Source organism: Desmodus rotundus, chromosome 7 (genome assembly GCF_022682495.2).
Source record: "Desmodus rotundus isolate HL8 chromosome 7, HLdesRot8A.1, whole genome shotgun sequence".
Taxonomy (NCBI): Eukaryota; Metazoa; Chordata; class Mammalia; order Chiroptera; family Phyllostomidae; genus Desmodus; species Desmodus rotundus.
Genome location: NC_071393.1, coordinates 37,733,615 through 37,755,382, shown reverse-complemented (window position 1 = coordinate 37,755,382; position 21,768 = coordinate 37,733,615). Strand labels below are relative to the sequence as shown.

General features: G+C 45.4%; 1 protein-coding gene across 4 annotated transcripts in view; it reads left to right on the top strand.

Moving 5' to 3' along the window:
• Positions 1 to 21,768, top strand: part of THSD4 (thrombospondin type 1 domain containing 4) — a 547,394-nt gene that overhangs the window by 441,595 nt on the left and 84,031 nt on the right. For all 4 annotated transcript variants that reach the window (XM_053928849.1, XM_053928850.1, XM_053928851.1 and 1 more), the window contains one exon: positions 11,072 to 11,276. In XM_053928849.1, the coding sequence (XP_053784824.1) occupies positions 11,072 to 11,276 (205 nt within the window). The remainder of the gene's footprint in view (positions 1 to 11,071; positions 11,277 to 21,768) is intronic.

Here is a 21,768-nt window from a genome sequence, read left to right as displayed (position 1 = left end):
GAAAGGATTTACCCAGGCAGTCAGTTGCAAGGATTGGCCGTGACCACTTACCATCAACCTCTGCCCTCTGTGGAGGAACAGCTGTGCAGGGGCAGGGTGGTGGTTCTCTGATGTGGTCTGTAGGTGTCCACTGGGTACACTGGCCCTGGGGTTTCCTGGGTGGTGCGGGCCAAGGTGAACCCCCACCTTTGTTTTGCCTGGGGCCACCCTATCTGAGCTATAAAGCAATCTGAGATGGCTGCTACTTGTGCTGGGCTTGGAGATTCTCAGACGAAGCCAACCTGTGAATTTAGGCTGGCAGCTACTAGTGCCAGGCCTGTGACTCACTGAGGCTATCTGTTGCTTGAGAAGATTTAGGAAGTTGTGAATCATGAGCCAAGACCAGCTGTTCATATGGAAAAGGAGCTCAGGTGGGCTGAAGTCTCTGGGGATCTCCAAAGCAAGTCAAACATTGTTAGCCAGATTGATGGAGTCTCAGATATGGCACCAGCTTACTGGCTCTGTGAGGGGAGGGTTATAAAAGGGACAATGGCCTCTGCTCACCTTGATACCAGACAGTTCTGTTCCTCCTATTATGCCTCTGCTGCCTTTCAAGCTGCTACCCCGGTCCTGGAGCTCAGAGGGAGTGAGTCTGAGTTGGTAAGTCCATTTGTGTGTTCTTTAAGGGGAACTGCTTGGTACTCCAGCAGTTTCTTCCACTGACTCAGTCACTGCTGGTTTTTGCATCCAGAAGTTGTGGGGTCTTATATTCATGACACTGGAACCCTGGGCCAGGGGGCCTGGTATGGGGCTGGGACTCCTTACTCCCAAGATATCCCTCCTGAATTTTTATCCACCACCCATGAGTGAGGGACCACCCTGTGCATCTGCACCTCCCCTACCAGTCTGGATGGATGTGGTTTCTGTAATTCTGTAGTTGTCCAGCTTCCATTCAACTCGACTCCCATTTCTGACAGTTCTGAGTTATAGTTATTCTATATTTAGTTGTAATATTGATGTGGTTGTGCAAAGTGATGAACCATGTCTGCCTATGCTGCCATCTTGACTGGACATCCAAGATTTTACTCGTCCTCTCCCTGTCCCAAGTCCTCTCCCTGCCACCTTGGAGAAGTCACTCCTCCTCCCAGGACTTGGTTTGTCACCCATGGAGCAAGAGGCTGGTGTTCCCAGGGTCCTTCCTGTGGTCCAGTACTGAGATTCTCAGGGGACTGCAAACATGTGTCTTACCGCCGCCCCTGTCCCCATTAAAAATCACACAGAGGAAAACTTTCCACAGGCATTATTGCTTGTTGGTTTGTAAGCAAAAGGGCCATGGTGTGGTATTTCGTTTTTTGCCTGGATGGGAGAATGTTGTCATTTAGGGGTTGGTGCGCAACTCGAGAAAAGCAGGAAGTCCACACAGTAAGCAAAAAGTGACCTGAAAATGCAAATCATTCCATAAGACACGGGAATCACCTGAGGATGCTGCCTAAATGCAGATTTGAATTCTCTAAGCCTGGGCTGGGGCCCAAGATTGCAAACAGGCTTTCTTTCAGCTAACGCCTGTGCAGCTGGTCCCCAGACCACACTCTGAGTAACAAGGGGCTAGAGAAGATCAAGTAATGCTCATTATTTCTGATCCACAAAGAAAAAAATAGCAGAGAAGTATAAAATACACTTTGAAACATTTCCTGCCAAAACGCTAGACTAAAAATGTTGAGGGTTCTAGAAGAAAGTTCCAATGAGAAAGGGAGAGAGAATTAATATGGCTAAATTCAATGAATGCATTGCTGATTGTCAAGATTCACACTGAGACCCTTGCTCTAAGATGACTCCATCAGAGAGGCCTCCCCTCCAGTAAAGTTTCTGCCTGAAACAGGCAAAGTTACGTACTGTTCACCTAGGTCCTCAGACCCCACAGTCTTCCTTGGTTCACCTTCAATAGACAGTCCTTCAGTCCACTGGCCCTTCCTTCAGCATAGCGTCGCTGTGCCCTTGCCCTCCATTCTAACTCCATCTCTCTGGTCCAGGCCCCCATCCCTCTGTGCTCATCTCACTGCAGGTGTCTGTGTCTCTTCCAACTGCAATCCACTGCCTGTGTCTTCAAAAATAGCATCTCAGTAGGCCATGGCCCCACAGCAGAGTCTCAGGACTCGAGGCCCCATGCTTTGGTAACCAGGCTTTGCTCTCAGCATCTCCTCCCCGCCACCAACCAGTCTTCTCAGCAATCCCTGAAGATCACCACCCAGGGCCATCTAAAAAGCCCCAGTACCCCCAAAGGTTGAATTCATTTACACAGATTTTAAAGCATTCTCTTGAACATGCTGAAAATAATGTCCTGAATATCCCTCCTGCATTTTTAAATGTTCCACAGAAACATTTTGAGAAATGAAAATCAGACCTCAGCAACATGGCAGAAACTTGCACATAGGCACGCAATTAACACGCAGTCGGCCTGAATCACCAGGTTCACCCTTCCTGTGTCTCCCAGCTATCATTCCTTTAAATGTTTAACCACTTGTTTCTTGTCCCTAAACTAATTGCTAGGTAACTACTCTTTTAGGAAGGCTTGGAGGTGCCATCTTGTGGAGAAAAATGCAAACAAGCATGTTAGGGGATAGGCTGCGTGTCGAGGATATGACAAGGACACCTACCTGCCTGAGTCTCCATCATTGCTCCCAGGGGCTGGATTCACCCACAGTCCTCTGGTTGTGTCCCACACCTGTGGACATGGGCTGCCTGCACCCGGGGGGCCGTGTAAGTGGGGCCAGTGTGCAAGCAGCCGCCACCCTGGAGCAAAGTTCATCAGCCCAATGCCTTTTTTGTTGATATGATGGCTTCCAGAATTTGCCAGTATAGACAGCACCTCTGTGGTCCTTTCTGCAGGAAACTTCCTATTCCTTACCTCTTAGCTTCCCAAACCCACAGCCTCTAGCAGACCTGTTTCATATGGTCCTGGGCCTTCCTGGGGCCCCATAGAGTTACAATATAATCTGACCAGATATTTTAAACACTATAAAATTCACCATACAGCCTTACACTTTAAAAGTAAAGAGAAAGATCCACAGGTTCCTACTATTCTACGTGGATACCTTACTTTCATAATAGAGCAATTGTTGTAGTAGTGATTCACTCCATGCCCCGCCCCCCCCCCAATTCCAGTCCATTGGGGAGGAAGACCATGAAAGTGAAGTGATGGGATTTTGGAGTTTGGAATGCCCCACTCTCCAGGGAAAGACCACTGGGGTCCGGGGTCGGGGCAATTCCCTTGACAGCACGTGAAATGTTCCCCTCTCAGGGCTCCTTGCTTCAGATTGGTAAACATGGCTGTAGTTGATTCCTCTCAATTTCATCGTCTAACAGTGCCAGCATTTTCCTCCCGCTGAGGCGCTCGGTAAGGTGCTCTCCTCTCATGAAGTAGGAGGAGGCACTGGAAAGCGACAACCGTAGCTCGATTAAAACCAGATCATTGGTTGCACAACTGCCATCAAGGAAGCCAAAATACCCTTTTTCCCATGGACCACGTCTTCCCTTCCCATGAATGACACTGTCAGTTTGTTTCCCATTGATTCCTGTTTCCAATTTAACTTTGCCTACAGGAAGCAGATTCCTCTGACTGGAGATAGGGCGGGAGCCTTCACATCAGGGCTTCATTTTTGGTTTTTTCAGAAACAATTTTGCACCAGAAGAGACCTTAGAGATGACCCAGTTCAAGGAGCCAATTGGTCCTGTAACTTTGATCTCCAGACTCCTCAACCAGCTGTTCTTTCATTCTAAAAACACTTTTTAAGCACTTTCTGTGGGCCAGACACTCTGCTCTCCTGCGTACACAATCCTGCTCATGCTGGTCAAACCAAAAGGCAAGGTGAGAGAACTCTAGAAGGCTGCTAGTTAGTCTGGTGACAGTGAGCAAGTAATTTTAAAGCCGCATGATTAAGTATTCTTGGCTCATTAGCTTCTCCAACACTGACAAAGAACTGTTTTGCACTTCTTGGAAATGCCATTGTCTCAGAGCTTCTGGGGGTTCTGCCCTATCCCCCCAAGGTGCCCCATGAGCTTTAGAATAAACGAGAGCTGTGATTCTGAACCAGGGGTGATTCAGTTCTCACTGGCGATGCTTGGCAATGTCTGGCGAAATGTGTCATATGAGGGCGATCCTGCAATTCACAAGTCAGCCCCCCCAACGCAGAACTGTCTGGCCCAAATGTCGCTGGGGCCAGGATTGAGAAGCCCAGGCCACGAGGAAGAGCGACACGGGTTTCCACTCTGCCAGCTGCCCTGTAGTCAAAGCAGTTCTACTTTCCTCACTTGGCATATTGGAGTTCTGTGCTTCTGCATGAGGTTTTGTTCGAAAGGTGTGGGGTTTTCTTTCTGCTTTCAAGAAACAATTGGAGCCCCGGAGCAGCAGCTCACTTGGTTCGAGCAGCATCCTGCACACCAAAAGGTTGCAGGTTTGATCCCCGGTCAGGGTGGGTATAGGAAGCAGCCAGTGGGTGTTTCTCTCTCTCTCTCCCTGCCTTGCTCTCTAAAAATCAATAAATTCCTCCAGTGAGGAATAAATAAATAAATAACAGTCAAAGCCCACTGTGGTATAAGTTGACAGTTCCTTGCCTTCTGTTTTGTCTTGAGACACGTTGGGAGAAATCGAGGGGGTGCCTGTGATTCAGGATGGGGGCAAGCAGGGGCAAATTTGAAAGCATCGCCCTGAGCCTCCGCCTTGGCTGCCCGGGGCTCTGCACATTGCCTCTCAGCATTCCCGTGTCGTGGTGAGTGATGGGATTGTGTCTGCCCGTCCGTTTAGACCAGGATGGGTATTTTGTTACTGTAAAAGGCTAGACCATAAACATTTTAGGCTTCGTGGGCCATACTGTCTGTTGCATCTACTGAACCCTGTGTTGTAACACCGAAGCAGCCCTAGACAATGAATAAACAAATGGGCATGTTTGTGTTCCAATAAATCTTTATTTACAAAAACAGGTAGTGGGTCAGGCTTGGCCTGTGGGTTGTAGTTGCTGACCCCCCGATTCAGACCCTAAGCCAGAGCCTGGTCTGCTTCACCTTCAGTCTCTCCAGCCCACACTGCATTGGCACATAGTAGGGCTGCCTCAGGGACCACTGAGGGTCAGTCTTGCCAGCACAAGCATGAGAAGATTTTAATGAGAATAACAACTGGAAAAAACCCCTCCAGTTTTTCCCAGAGAATTTCTATATATTGTTTAACTGTTTCCCTATGTAGAGAATTTAAGATGTTTCCAATTTCTTTATTAACAATAATCCTGTGAGGGGCTCTTTCATACAGAAATCGTTGGCCTCATTTCTTATAATTTCCTTAGATAAATTCCTGGAAGAAGAATTACTGGGTCAAACAGTGTATGTTGCTAAATTGCTTTCCAGGAAGGCGGATTGATCTACATTCTGCACGTTAAGAAGAGGGAGAGATTTATCACATACAAAGGGTTTCTTTCAACAGAGTGTCATGGATAAAAGTGTTGGCGTCCGTATTGTGTGTCCACGAATTGGCTCACTGTAAATGTGGCGTTAGCTACTACTCAGTTTAATAATGCCCTGCCCCGCCGCACGCTGCGAGAGCATGGCCATTCATTAAGGCACGTCGTCTTACCTGTCGGGGTCATCTAGCCAACCGGCAGAGGCGGCCCATCGAGCGCACACGGGAACATCTGCTTCCCGTTAGAGGCTCAGAGCCCCACGGCGCGCCTGGCACGGGCCTGCCCGCCCTGGGCCGCAGAGGCCTCCTCCCTGGGAAACTCACCACCAAACACGTCATCCGGATTGTTCATTTCCCTCAGGAAGTTTCCTCTAGGTTAATTGTGGCACACCAGTGGGGGGCAGTTCTTGAACATTCTCTCCTGGGATGGCTTGCGACGTGTAAAATTTTCCTACAACATGTTGCAAAACATCACTGGAAGAATACCAGGGATGTCTGATAGTTGTCCAATCGCCTTTGTAACCGCAGGAAGTATCTCTTTGGAACTGCGGGACGTGGTGAGCAAAGTAGAAAAGTAAATACATAAGGGGAGATCAGGGAGCCAGTGCACCCTGGTGCTTTTCACTAGGCGCTGCTGGAGCGGGAAGAGCGAAGGGCCCTGGGGGTGTCTGACCTTCATGCTGGACCTCGGCGTTTTCTTAGCTCTTCAGACTTTCCGACATTTCTCTGAATAAAGAAGAGATTATCTGTGACTAAAAAATAATAAAGAGTGTTATAGAAATATGGTCCAAGTGGTTACATGGTGATGGGATTTTCTTAAAAGTAGACAGATTCCAGATGAAACCAATATATGGAGACAATGGTAAAAATAACAGTTTTCCATGAAGCCCCCCAATTACCAGCACTCTGCTGAGGGCCTTCCGTGTTTATCTCATCTGAGTCTCCCATCAGCTCCCTGAGGTAGATGCTGTACCATCCTCAGCCACAGATGAAGAAACCGAGGCTCAAAATGCCCAGGGAATCACTGTCAAATGTACAACGCCCCCAAGTGGCAGAGCCAGCACGTGACCCAGGTCCAGCAGAGCAGGGGCCACCTTAAGGACCCACACTGATGGCACTTTGGTGGTGCCTCTGACAGCGTTTGGGGACGTAGGCCAGCACTGTTCAGTCATACCCATCAGAAACCCACTGAGCAGTATCCTCAGCTACAAAGCAGAATTCGGGCCAATTCACTTCTGGGCGCTATCCGCTCAAAGATCTGGGTGTGGTGAAAATGTTTCCAGCTCCAACCCTGCAGAGCAGTGACCCGCCAGCCTCACAGGCCAGGAGGGACCGAGCCAGGGCTACACCCAGGTTTTCTGAGTCCCAGTCCAACGTCCTTTCTGTCCTGCCAACGGCTTCTCCCGCTAACTGACGTCAGGTCCACTTATCAATTACACGGCTGTGTTCTGGAGAATACCAGCTGCTTTAAAGTAACATAGTACAGGGATCTAGACATGCGATAAAATTTCATAGAACTGCACACCAAGAAAAAGTGGTAAAATCAAAGTAAGGTTTACTCTTGAGTTAACATATCATACTGATGGCAACAGCATATATACATACATGTATATACACACATATATATGGTTTTAACAACGTGGTGTGCTTATATGAGGTAATGTAATTGCAGGAGGCTGGGTGAAGGGTCATTGAAACTCTATACTATTTTTGCAACTTCTTGTGAGTCTTAAACTATCTCAAAATTAAAAAATTTATCACTACATACATTAATATAATAGGAAGATAAGCTAAAAATATTTAATCACCCACTGTGTGTGGAGTGTAGGGCTAAAGCGGGCCATGGGGGAGAGATGCATGTGTGGCTGGTGCTTCGTGATGTTGAAAGAGGAGAATGCCAGTCACCTGTGGGCCGGCTCTCTCTGCGACTATGGCAACAGTGCTTGAATTTCTTCCTCTGCACTTAGGTGACCGCCACTGTCTTCTCCTTCAACAGAGCTAGAAGCCTTAGCGTGGCCTCTGATCCTTGGGGCGAGGGGGGATTTTTGCATAATGGTTAACGCATGGGGTTATGGTTAACATCTCAGCTGCAGCTCTTGTTAGCAAGCGTGGCCTTGGGCCAATTACCTAATTTCTTTCCTACAAGTTTTAGAAATATCACTTGTCGATTGCTTTTAAGGTTAAGTGAGAAAAATGTATGTTCAAAGGACTGTAAATGTGGGTATGATGGTGCTGAGGGGGATTCAAACTCCTCCTTCTCCAGCCAATCAGTCACAAAGACCTGTCCGTTGTGCTTGCTAAGCATCCCTCAAATCCCCTTCCCTCCATCACCATTCCTCCAGTTTAGGCTAGGATGTTGCAACACCCCCGAGACTCTATGTACCCAATTGTTAATTAACAGCTTCCTGAAAGAGAGTTGATCCTGGCCCAGAATGACAAGGAGAATTCAGGACTTCTCTTGCCTAATAAGTCCGTACATCTGTCTCATCACCCCAGTCAGACCCACATTCCCAAAGGCAGAACTGGAATCTGATGCAGTCTGGGCTTTCCCAGCCCACCTGCCTGGTGTGGTCACTCAACCACATCATGGAGAAAATGCATGTTTGCATGTTTAGATCCTCCCTGGCCAGTCCCTCTTGTCATTCAGGTCCTGGCCCATAGGTCACTTCTTTAGCCATGCCATACTGGGACACCCAATCCAAATTTTCCCTCTTCGCATCATCTGACCCTCACAAGAGCCCTGTGCTGGAGAAGGGACAGTTGTCAGGTATGCAATTGTCTTGCATGTACATCGTCTGCCCAGTTCTCACTGAGGACCCCAAGTTGTCCCTCCTGCTTTGTGAAGTGTGTAAGGGGCATTTGCAACCCTGTGGCAACCAAGTCTCTCGGAGACCCTGGGTAACCACTACAACACTGGAAGGATGCTGTCAGCCCTTGTTGCCCCGACAAGGAAGGTTCCCACACTCCTTGTTCTGATTTCTTTCTTGAGGAGTGAACATTGCATATTCAGAGTCCAGAGCCGGGCACCGAGGAGACAGGAGGTCACCCCTTTAGTACTTGGCATCATGTGTGGCCATACATCTCACTGAAGCCAACCTTGGGCTACAGGACATCTTCCAGGAAGCACTGCTGCCCACCCTCTCCGTGTCCAGATTCGCCCAGAGTAGCCACGCTGCGCAGGAAGTCTGGTGGGAGGGCGGGCATCCATCGCACTGTGCAGAACATTTTAATAGAATGTCTGCCCCACAGGATAAAATGACGTTGTGTCTGTGTCTGTGTCTGTGGGTGTCTGAAGCGACCCATGATGGTGTGATTTCCTTGTGCTCATCCCATCCTAAGTGGGCTGAGGGCTGATGCTGACGGAATGTCTGTCCCATCCTCGGCGGCCCTCATTCACTCTTGAAATATCCCCAAGCCCTGTTACAAGAGAGAAACTCACTAGAGTGCTGGCCCTCCCCACTCGAGGACGCACCCACGCTACAACCCAAGTTATTAACCGAAAAAGTAAGGGAGAGCATCGCCCTCCCCCTCTTCAGACGTCCCGTGACTGCAGATCCCATTGGGTAAAATTCCCATACTTCACCCTGGAGAACAAGATTCTTGGCAAATTTAGCTGAATTCTACAGCCTCATTTCATCCCTCTCAGCGACAGCATGTCAGTCTTTCCTACTTCTTACTTTCCAGGTGTTCATTCTTCCCTCTGGGCCTCCATGTACTTTACTCCCTTTACATGGAGCACCCCGTGAGAATGAGCTCAGTCTGGGACAGGCAAGTCGGGGGCATCAGGAATGGACCTTCAGTGGGGAAAGCGGGAGGGTGAGATGTCACTAGACAGGGAGAGAGGGGTGCTGACCGGCTTTTCTGTCCCTGTTCCCCATCAGTGACAGTCAGAGGCATCTCCTTAATTCTGTTAGGATCTTGCTTTGGCAACATGGGATCTACTTTCCAAAATCTCTGTTGGTGGTGGCATTTTTTTGTTTCAAAGCAAAGGAGAACTGAAGAGTTGAGGAGGTGGAGATCATGCACACAAAATATTTTTTTAAAAACTTCTGCTAAAATATGCAGGGGGCAGGGGCAAGAACTATTTGAGCAAACACGGCGTTTTGAAAGGCTAATTGGATGTGGATGAACATATTGAGGTAATGTTCTGTTATTGTCAGAAATAATGTTTTGCAGAGAAGGTATTTGTGAAGAGAGGTCCGTTGTTACTGACGGACTAATGCGCACTCGAGAATATGGAAGTAATAATGCAGACCCATGGTGCCTGCAGAAAGGTGTCAATCAAACGTGAAGTTGGGGGGGAAAGAATGAACACCTGCCTCGACTCTGCCTGTTCGGTTTGACCCGTAGGACCCCCGTGCACAGACCCAGGGCCGTTTAACAGAGTCAGAAGTGGACTTGGAATGGTTTGCTGACCACTTTGCCCTGTGAGATCTGATTATTAAAATTCAAAAACCAGTACAAGCCTGTGTTCAGCAAACACGCGTCTCAAGTTTTAGAATTTCATTCTGAGGTCAAGTGCCATTCCCTAGTCCCATTCCTCAGTGAAATAATTCTCTCATCAACTACTGCACTATCCAGACTACAGTCCACCGACTCCATCTCCTGGGGAAGTATGACAGGGGTCTTCACTCAGACCATGTGTCCCTATTTTGGATTCAGGAGCATCAATTCCAGGAGTGGAAAAGGATTCCATGCAGACCATTCTATTCTGATCCAAGGTTTAACTTTTTTATGCAAAATAAAATTGCCCCAACAGAGCCATGAATGGGGATGGGGGAGATAAAGCAAAAAGATCTTGGAATGAGAAATGGGGGCTGTCTTTGGGGGTGAAATGCAGGGAACTCAGAGTTCCTTTAAATGCAGATGAGACTGCCTGTACTCTCTGTGTGTGCCCCTTATTTAGACGCCCGTGTCATCCGGTTTGCTGATGCTTCTGGCCCTTCTTCCCTGCACTTGCTGCCCTGGGAAAGTGCTTTGGGCGAGCCAAGCAGAAGTTCTGGTGCTCAGCTCCTCAGAGCCACAGTGACCAGTGGGGACCCAGATCTCAACCAATTTGACTTAATTTCTTAGGAAACTGGGCCTGAGAACATGTCTTCTGGGGGCACTTCTCTAAGTGTTTGTAGAATCAAGTCATTTAGAACAGAAGACTCGGGGACAAACCCTAGTTTGAGGTATAACACTTACCACAGCCCCAAAGAACTTCCTTGTATAAAAATCCCAGCGCAGCCCAGCCTCTTCTCTGTCCAAGTCCTACAGGGGGATGGATTTTCGGGACAACATCGCTGTCCTACCTGTATGATGAGTGTTCGTATCCCCACACGCTCCCTATCCCATTTTCCTGCATTATTCTTCTGCCCGTTTACCACCACCAAATACACTACTTTTTTTACTTGTCCTGTTCACTGTCTGTGTCCCCACCCAGCCCCTAGAATGTACATTTCACACTATGTCCTTGCCCAGAGCAGCTGCTCTGCGAACATCTGTTGCGTGAAGGGAGACATGAACTTGCTCATCCGCAGGGATTGAATGGGGCAAGAGGAGGGTCCATCCGAGTCCCACCACTAGATCTTCAGCCCTCTCCCTCCTTCCCCGGATGCCCCTGAGAGATGCTACAAGAGTCTTCTGTTTTCCACCTCTTTGCAGAGCATCGGCTGTGACGACTACCTAGGCTCGGAGAAAGTAGTGGACAAGTGCGGGGTGTGTGGAGGCGATAACACGGGCTGTCAGGTTGTGTCGGGCGTGTTCAAGCACGCCCTCACCAGCCTGGGCTACCACCGCGTGGTTGAGATTCCCCAAGGAGCCACAAAAATCAACATCACCGAGATGCACAAGAGCAACAACTACTTGGGTAAGCTTGGTCTGTTTCCGGAGGACACCGCCTGTCATTCCAGTGCCTTTATTTCCTCCAGGATCGTGTGATGGGTGCAGCATGTGTGTGGAGGTTTTCAGACGCAGGAGGCCACTGGCAATGACAGAGCACTGCCTTGCCCTTGAAATGAGCTGCTTGGGTGGTGAAAGTTTACAAAGTCCCAATTGCAAGTAATGGTTAATATTTACACCAGTAAACCATGCTTTTTTCTTTCCAAGAGAAACATGGTTATGAATTCTCTAGCAGGCTAAATTGTCTCTGTGAGGCAGGAGAGGGGCTTTGAGAGGCTGAAATCTGTCAGTCTTTGTTCTGGGAATGGTGAGGTGGCCAGGGCAGTTGATGACCTTATCAGGACCTTCACTCCCTGGGGGTCTAAAGCAAAAGCCATGTTTCTCTTCTTTCTATTTCATCTCCCTGGGGCAACAGTATGCGCGTATCTTCGGAATAGCTGCAGAGCCACTCAGCAATCATTTTGTCCAATATCATCAATAACGAGAGGCCATTTTAACCTACTTTCCTGCAAAAGGAAACCTTTGTTGATTTCTAAGTTTCTGGCTGATTGCATTTTATGCAAAAACAATTGAGGTCTTGCAAATTAATTTTTACCCATTTCTAATACAAGTAAGCATGTACAAATCAGTTAACAAAATACCATAAGGAAAGCAATTCCTTAAAGTCTTTTAATAAACAATATTATTTTTAATTTTTGAATTACTTATTTAACAGGAATTAAAAATGGAGGCAGTTGTACTTGAAAACAATTTTAAAAAAAGAAGAAGAAATAAACATAAATAAATAAATAAATAAATAGCACAGGCTTGTGCCAGGCACTGAACACTCTCAACAGCCTTAAGGGACAGGAGCTATTCCCATCTGCATTTCATAGATAAGGACACAGGCCCAGGGAGATGCACAGCAAGGAAGAGGTAGAGCTGGGATTTGAACCCAGGCAGTCTCTTTCCAAGCATGATGGTGTACCAAGAGACGATGCCCAGGAGCAGTTCTCAGGGCCAAGTTCTTCTGGAAGAGCATCGGCCATGCCGCAGTCCCTGGCTGCAGCAGTTGAGAGATCCTTCATTTTGCAAATTTCGAGTATCGAGTATCGGGATCACCGAGAACTCCAGGGTCTGCAGCAGTTCCTTCTCCGCCCAGTCAAACGCGACCAGAATTAGCCTCACTTCGTTTTATTGGTAGGAAGAGGAAGGGATGGCAGGTGGAACTCTGAGACAAACCCAGTTAATCTGGAAAGCTGTGTCATTGGCTCTGGCAAAGCCCGGAGCCGTCAACGTGGCAATAAGCCTAGGTTCCCATTCAATGGTTTGTGTGTTATTTTTAGTTGCAAAAAAATAGTCTTTGTGAGTTTCCTCCTTTCTTTTGTACTACTCATCCACATCTCCATAAACAGCCAGCCTCCTAGAATGGGAAGTGTTCTTCAGGGGGTAATTTGAAGTGTGGTTGTGTTCAAATGCCCCAGCAAACAGTGCCGCTGTTTTGTAAGTTTTGTGTTATTGTAGTAAGTTTTCCTTGACTTGAGTTAGCCCTATTCAATAAGCGATTTTTAAAGTTGTGCCCTCTGAACATAAAATCCACATCCCGGGTGAATATCCACTGGATGCCTGAATGGAAACTGCTCAGTGTCTCCATCTAGTGTGTGGAATGAGAATCCTGACCTTTTAAGAGTTCTTGAGCAGCAATAGGACCTGGATATTCAGGACCCAGCAGAGGCCCTGGCGTTTATTAGCGTTTGACAAATATTCATTTACTTTATCTTTGTCTCAGAAAACAGTAGTCAAAGCTTTATGATATCAACAAATTCCATCTCCCCCCCCAAAAAAGGGGATGAGCCCGGAGAATGAAAGAAGCGCTCAGAGTGAATGGCAGGGTGATTCAGGAAGTGAGGTAAACTTCCTATGCCCCGCGACGTGGGGGCAGGAGGGACATGAGAAACTCCGAGTCTATGGCAATATTCCATGAGGCCACATGGGCAAAGGAAAAAGAGTGGACACGGAAGGGCAGGCTACAGTGAAGGGAGGTTCCGGAGGTGAAGAATGGGAGGTTCTGGCCGCTGAGCATACACATCATTTGGGACGTAGCATCACCTGGGACCCTCTTTTGTCAATTCCGGTTTTTATCGAGATATAATTCTCATCCCATAAAATTCGCCCTTTTAAAGTGCACAGGGGTTGGGATGGTCATTTTCTCATCACAAGTGCTCTCTGTCCCTCTCCAACTTACCCTGCTAAATCTTCCGTCCTGTGAAATCCGTGTATCTTAAAAGTTAAAATCGCATACAATTGCTCAAGATTAAATATACAAGCCATGAGAGCACAGGTCTGTCTGGCTGCTTTTGAACTGTGCAGTAACTATTTTTTCCACTGTACAATTCCAACCACTGAAACATTTTTTGGATATAAGTGGTGGTTTTCCCCACAATATTCAAGGTAATGATGAAAGCTTGGTTTTCTTACTTTGGGATTTCTGGCTATGTAAACTGTATTTGTATAAAAATTCAACTTGGTTCATGTAATTGATTTGGCTGTTTGCATGCATTTGTTCTGCAGAATAGGCAATATAGGGGAAATGAATAGTTCAAATTCATATCATTGCTTTTTTAAAATGTACAACTTTAAAAAAACAACTTTTACTTGTTTTTCAGTTACCCTGTTATTTTCCTGAATTACCTTTAATTATTTGTGACGTAACCCAAAATTCCCCTGTGAAACAATTTGTATTTTTTATTGGCTGGCTCTCCAAGCTTGATAGAGATAAAAAGTAGACTTCCGTAAAACCAGAAGGACTTGTCTTGTGCCGGAGAAGATGGTTCTAATCACCTCATTGGAAAAGGTGTTTTTAAACCCTCAATATTTAAATGGCCCTAAGCCACTCACCCTGTTAGTAACAGTCGTCCTGTGATATGAATATATAGCGCTTAGTCTCCAAGCATTTTTACATACATGGCCTTCTGAATTTTAAAACCAGACGTTCTTTACTTTGTTTGCTTCAAAAAAAAAAAAAAAAAAAGATTTGGTGGGTTAGTTACTAAAGATGCAGTTACACAGTTAGGCTATTAAAATTGAAATTTAAACATCAAAATGTATGTAGCAGAAGGAAGCATGTACACCCAAAACTTTGGCTAATAGGTAAGTAGTAATTTATGGTTTAAATTGGCTTGGCCATCAATAATTGGACCTGCGGGACTCAGGTTCGGAAGGACTGAGCTGGGGGGACAAGCCAGCTCATTACTTTGTGTTTCTCTGAGCAAAGTTGGAGAAACCATGACATTGAATGGTGCCCAGATTTCAGCAGGTAGGATGTTTGCCTCATTTTAGGGTAGAAACATTTCATTCTGCAAAATGAAATTCTGCAGAATTGAGCTCCACCTTTGAGCTCAATTCCACCAGAATTGAGCTTCAATGGCATGGTTAATTTGAATTTGTTCACATGCTCTAAAATAGATTCCTAGATTTTTTTAATGGAAGAGACTTTGGAACCCCTATATCTGTGGTACGCTATGTATTTTCCTTTTGCATGTAAGTTACTCAGAACACTTCTCTTTGGAAATAAAAAGCTTAATCTAACTGTATTAAAATGATTGACATTTTATATATTACTTGCCCCTTCCTTAATAATAAGATATGAAATTATTTTAGCTGAAATATCAAAGTTTGGCATAGTTTAGCCAACTCAGTTTTCTAATGTCACTGTGTACCAGTTAAGAAGTCAGGCACAGGCGCATGCCCAGCAAAGTGACTCTACAGGACACGCTCTACGTTCCAACACGTTACATCGTTGAAGAGCCTTCGACTTGGAAAGGGTTTTTTTAAAGGTCTGTAAGCTTTTAAAAATAAACTCACAATATCTTTACTTTTAACTACATTTTCTTAAACATTTTAAACAATAAGAATAACGGTCCATATTTTAAATATGAAGTATCATGGGTCATCTTTTATTTAACTTACTAGTTGAGCAGCTTTCTATATAGGAAAGATTGGAGAAGTTTAAAATGATGTCTCGTATTTGTAGGACAGCTAACCCCAAAGATTTTTCCATATGCATTGTAAAATTTTGGACAGCACAGACCCTAGAGAGCAGAGAGATGCAATTCCTCCTTCACACAGCCCCACGCTTGGCCCACTGCTGTCGAGTGGAGAGACAGAGATAAATAACCACGCTTAACAGTTCAGTGAGTATCTCCCAGTCCTTTGGAAAAGTACAAGTAAATACATATTTTCTAAAACTGATATTACTGCACACACTTTTTGCCATTTGCTTCTTTAATATTATATCATGGTATTTTTATATGGATACACACAAAGCTCATTCATTATTTTTCGAGTGTAATGTGCCATACATGGATGTGACACCATTGAAGTATTTCCCTATTGAGGGATGTTTAGACTGTCTCCAGTTTTCTAATACTGTAAATAATACTTTAGATTTTTGATTCAAGATGGCAGAGAGAGTACATGAGTTTTTCTTCCCTTCCTCCCAAGATCCCATCAAAATGATACTAAAGGAATAAGAAAAGATATAACCCACAGCAATCAAGAAAACAGGAGGGGAGGGGCATCTGTTAAAGGGCTTAGCAAAGGTCTGGAAGAGTGTTCACTACTCAAGTAGAGGAAATTTGAGACTGGGTAGTGGAGGGGACTGTGATGAGGAGGGGCCGGCCTGCATACAGAGCCTAAGGGGCCTCTGAGTCTCGGGGGCAGCACGTGAAATGGAGAGCGGGGTAGCAGAAAAACGGGAATGGTGAAAAAAACATGTATATCAACAGGCACCCCCACACGCACATTCAGAACGCTGGCATCTACCTCCTTGTCCAAAGCTGAAGGGCACCAAGGCACAGGTGGGAGCGCTGGTGTCCAAGGCCCCAGTCGTCACTCTAGAATTGGAGGGGGAGGAGCTCTGGGACTGGCTCCCCATTGCTTACACTGCAGAGCTCGGCCTGCTAACAGGCTCTGCCAGTGAGTGCAGAGTTCTCGGGCAGCCTTCTCGTTGCTCTGTCCGAAATGCCAATGGCTAACTGAACATAATAGCAATGGACAGCCAAGAGTCCATAGACATTATTTTAAAGCCTGTTGCATGAAAGAGAAAACCCAAGATAAATAACTGGAAAAATTGTTTCTAGAAAAGAAAACTTAAAGGTTCTTGAACAAGTAATGATTCCGTGAATATCCAAATGCATATATCCTTTCAAGCTCGTATAAATATTTCTGTAGGATAGACTCCTAGAAATAGAACTCGCAGGTCAAATGGATTGAACACTTAAAAATCTGAATGATAAAGCAAAATTCCTCTCCAAAGTAGAAAAGATGTATACCCCTACCAAAAATACATGAAAGAACCCTTTCGCCTCACCACCCCTAAATATTATTAATGTACCTCATTTTTAGTCTATCTTTTTATTTACACTTTGTGACCACTCATTTTTATCATTATTTGTACTCCTATGAATTTTCTATTTTTAAATTGTTTGTAGTTTTCTCACTGATTTTAAGAACTCGTGTGTTATGAATAATAACCATTTTCAACTTATATATACATTAATTAGCCTTTATCTTGTGTTTCTCCTCGCCTTATGATATCTATTATTCCATACATAAATTTTAAATCCTTTTTAGTCAAATCAATCTTTTTCTATTTTTCTCTGATTTAGAATGACCTGCCCACCTCCAACATTATAAAATTATTCTCTAATATTTTCTTCTATTACTTTCCTAAGCATCTTCCTGTATTTAAATATTTAAACCATCTTGAATTTTTGCGTGTGGTGTGAGGTAGGAAACTTAACAAATCCACAGTTTGTCCCATTTCTCCCGCTAATTTGAGATGCCACATCCGCCACACAGTACATTCAAATATATGTACATCCACTTGCGGATTCCCAACCCAGGCGCATGGATGGATGTGTCTCTTCCTGCTTCATGCCATGTTGTCGTCATTACTGTAGTCTTATGCATTTTATAAAACTATTAATGACCTTCTTGGTAGGTCAACTCTCTTCCCGCTGCCCAATTCTTTACCCAGGCCCTTATTTTCCTAAATTGTCTTACATTTGCGCTGCACACTCTTTAAAACCCATAACACTTTTGCTGAGATTTTAACTGGGATTGCAATAAACTTACGGATTCACTTGAAGACAAAAATGTCTTCAGAATATTGACTCTTGATTTCAGAGCATAGTATAGCTCCCCGCTTCATGTTCTTTAATAATATTTCTTTATCTAGACTTTGCACATGTTTTATTAGCTTTATTCCTAGGTGTTTTATAGGTTTTGATAATATGGTATAAGATCTTTATTTCCATTGTATTTCCAATAAGTCACAGTGGTGTATGTTAAGTGAGTTTATTTTATATATTTATTTTGTACATTAAGTAACTTTATGGATGTATGTACATATGTACATATGTATGGATGCATGTATGTATGTATGTATGCATATATGTATGTGTGTGTGATGAGTCAGGAACCAAATGCAGGCACAGTCCTCCCTCACGACCTACATTCTATGTATATGCCCATGTTCATTGGCAAATAAAATGTGGCTAGGGGTGGGGGCGGGGGATATTTTGCTAGACTCTTTTAACAATTCTACTAGTTTTTCAGTTATTTGGTATGGATTCTATACGTGAAAAATCTTAATTATCTATGGCTAATAATAACGTATCCCTCCTTTGTAGTGTTCTATCTCTTACTTCTTTGTCGTCTTGTTGCACTTAGAGGCAAAACTCTAAAAAGTTTTAGAGTAGCCGTCGGTGATAGCGGGCTTCCTCATCTTGTCCCTGACAATGGGACTGCTTCCGATAGGTGTTTGCTGAAGTTTCTGATGGATATCTTTTGTCAAGATGAGGAGGTTCCTTTCTGCAACTAGAACGTTTATTGGAACTCGCCTTGGTTTTGATAATACCGTCCAACTATCCTTAGTTGTAGATTTGTATTTTTAGGAGTAATGGCTATTTGCTTATTACAGGTGCATAAGTGGGCTTCCCCCAGTTACTACCATGGACTGAATGTGTATATCCCCCCAAGTTCGTATGTTCAAATCCTACTGCCCGAGTTCGTGGTATTACGAGGTGGGGCATTTGGGAGGTGATTGGGTCCTTAGGGAGGGCGGAGTCCTCAGGAATGTGGTTACAGCCCTCACTACGGAGGCTGAAGGGAGATCCCTGACCCCTTCTGCCAGGTGAGGTTACAGGGAAAAGACAGCCTTCTAGGCCGCGGGCTCTCACCAGACCCGGAATCGCCTGCCCCTTTATCTTGTACAGAAGGTCCTCAGATACAGTCATTTTGTTCAGTGTCGCTTCGTTGTAACATTGAGGAGATGCCACAGGAACTGAAGGCTGGTTTACGTCAATGAACCTAATTGGTTTTGTTAGATGTGGTTTCACGTAAAGCCTCGGAACCTATCAATGACGTTAAGTGAGGACTTGGTGTGCTTCTCAGCCCCAGAACTGTGAGAAAGAAACTCCCGTTGTCTAGCGCCACCCGGCCTGCAATATTGTGTTACAGCAGCCTGAATAGACCAGGGCAATTACCTTCATCTGATTCTTTTTCTGTCATTTTTTATTTTTCTATTGCAGCTGATGTACAACATTGTATCAGTTTCAGTGTACACAGCAGTGATTAGTTGTTGTATAACTTAACTATCATCCCGCTAAATCTTGCACACATCTGATACCGTACATAGTTATTAGAACTTTGTTGACTACATTCCCTATACTGTGCTTTACAGCCCCATGACTATTGTGTAACTACCAACATGCACTTCTGAATCCCTTCACCTTTTCTTCCCATCCCTCCAGTGCCCTCCCCCAATCTGGTAACTCTCAAAATGTTCTCTGTATCTATGAATCTGTTTCTGTTCTGCTCATTCATTTATTTTGTTTTTTACATTCAATTGTGGATAGATGTGTATTTATTACTATTTTATTGTTTATGTCGTCGTCTTCTTCTTCTTCTTCTTCTTCTTCCTCTTCCTCTTCTTTCTTCTTTCTTGTTCCCCCTTTAACACCTCATATAATCCTGGTTTGGTGCTGATGAATGCAACAGCCCATTCCTTAGAACTCAGTCCTCAGGTCGAAGGAATGGGCTATTGCACACTGGGGCAGACCTCAGTGTGCTGGGCCGTCTGCTCTCAGACAGCGTCCTCTGAGTGTGTGAGCGATGGAAAGACAGAGGAGAATCAAATCCATTCTCTTTTAGACGTGTGCAAGGATTCAATAGGATAGTAATCATGAAGCATCTAGCATGAAAAGCATTTAATACATATTTTCCCTACTTTATCTCCAGACCCCAATATTCACGAATGACAGCTTAACAAAACTAGTTTTCCTGTGCTGGTGAAGTGGGGAGCACCCTTCTGGACCACCCCACTTCAAAAGCCTCCGGGATCATGCTGGCTTAAGTGTGAAATTTTACACCTTTCTCCTCAGGGGTCAAACGCCTGCCCACCTGAGCCCGGGTGCCCTACTTGTGTGTCCTTACGGCTTCTGCTCCCCACTGTGTCTTAGAGTTGTTCCTTCTTCCCAGCAGAGCAAAAGGAGAAGCAAAGTGGGCGTGTGGGTTCAGCATCTCCTCGGTACTGACTCATTCTCATCAGAAAATGGTTTCCCTTGGGCATAAATTTACGATCACGCGTCTAGCCCCAGACTGTATCCAGTGCTGTAAGTGGCGCTTCTCTGCTTTCGCTCCCACGGCTCCTCCGGTTCTTGGCCTTGTCTTCCACTGACTGCCCACCACTGCCCGTTGAAGCTGCCCGCTGCCCAGCTACTGTTTTTGTCTGGGATGCCCTTGGACAAGTGCCTTAACTTTTTCTGAGATTCACTTTTCTCATGGGTAAAATAGGAAAACAATTGTAATTTCCCCAAACTGCTGGCTTTAAGTGAGACGCGAATGGAATATCTAGCATCTTAGAGGTACTCAGTAACTGGCAGTTTCCTCATCCCCCAGATCAGTGCTTCCCTCGCAGGCTGCGCACTGGAATCACAGGAGGCACGATGTCTGAAGCCTCTTTGGAATATGCCAGTGCCTGGCTCCCGCCCACAGATGTAATTAGTCCGGGGCACAATTTGGGTATCAGGATTTTTTAACGATCCAACTATCTTTTCCCAGAAATTTCTCATCATCCCAGAAGCTAATACACAATAATTACCCATTTCCCCCCTACCCTAAACCCCTAGTAACCTCTATTCTACTTTTTGCCTTATGAATTTGACTATTCTAGGTACCTCATTCAATAGAATCATACAGCATTTGTCCTTTGGTGTTTGGATTATTTCATTCATCATAATGCTTTCGAGGTTCATCCGTGTTGTAGCCTGTGTCAGAAATGTGTTCTTTTTTATGTCTCCACCACATTTTGCTTACCATTCATCTGTTGATGGCCAGGTGGGTTGTTTCCACCTGTGGCTGTTGTGAATGATGCTGCTGTACAGGTATCTGTTTGCATCTCTACCTTCAGTTCTTTTGGGAGCCTGGGAGTAGAACTGCTGGATCGTAGAGCAATTCTATGTTTGACTTTTTGAGGAACTGCCAGGCTGTTTTCCACAGTGGCTGCACCATTTTCTACTTCCTTCCATGAGGATTCCAACTTCTTCACATCCTCACCAACCTGTCAAGTCTGCTTCTAAACAGTATTTTAGCAAGTGATATGACACGCACCAGTGGCCTGCTCTGTGACCTCCTTGCTCCCTGCTGCAGGCAGTGGCATCCCCAGGAGCTCATCAAACTGCCAGCCTCTCAAAGTGCTCTCCTCACTCTGACTGGCTGGGGTTCCCTGATCACAGGGAGAAGGCGACACCAAGCAGCTGGTGTTTTATTTGCACTCGGCTCTCACCTTTTGTTCAGCAGCAAGCTTTCAGGTTTCCTGTGCGGAAACCAAATCTTCAAACAAAGGTCCCCTGCCAAGGAGACGGTGCCCTCCTGCTGTGACTTGGAAAGATGCTGTCGTTTGTTTTCACGCTCTGGGGACTTCATTTTGCATTACATACTTCCACCTGGTGTCTGATTCAGGAAAGCTGATGTCCTTAATCTGTTTACATGGGCTTGCTTTTCGTTTCCAACGTCAGTTGCTCTGACTTGAAAAGCTTTCAGGTCTTCTGGACCAAACAGAGCCCTGCTTTTTCGCTAGCACCTCATCACCTGGAAATGTAAGACTGGGCGTGCCTGCTTGTACTTGGATTTGCCTTTGGTTTTGTGGGCAACAGGGAAGCTGCGATTTGTTTTGGCTTTTAATTGTATCATCTGTCTTAGAAATGTGCAAAGCGTCCACACCTGCCTTTCCACACCTGATGGGATGCATTCCTCAAATTCAGGAATCAGCTGCTGAGGGGCTGGGGCATGGATTTTCATGGATAGTGTGATGCAGGGAGAGGGACGTTCTCTCCCATTCTCTCTGGGCAGGGCGCCCCACACAGCATCTTCAGTGGGGCTGCTGATCGCTCCCAGGTCTCCTTCCTGGACTAGGG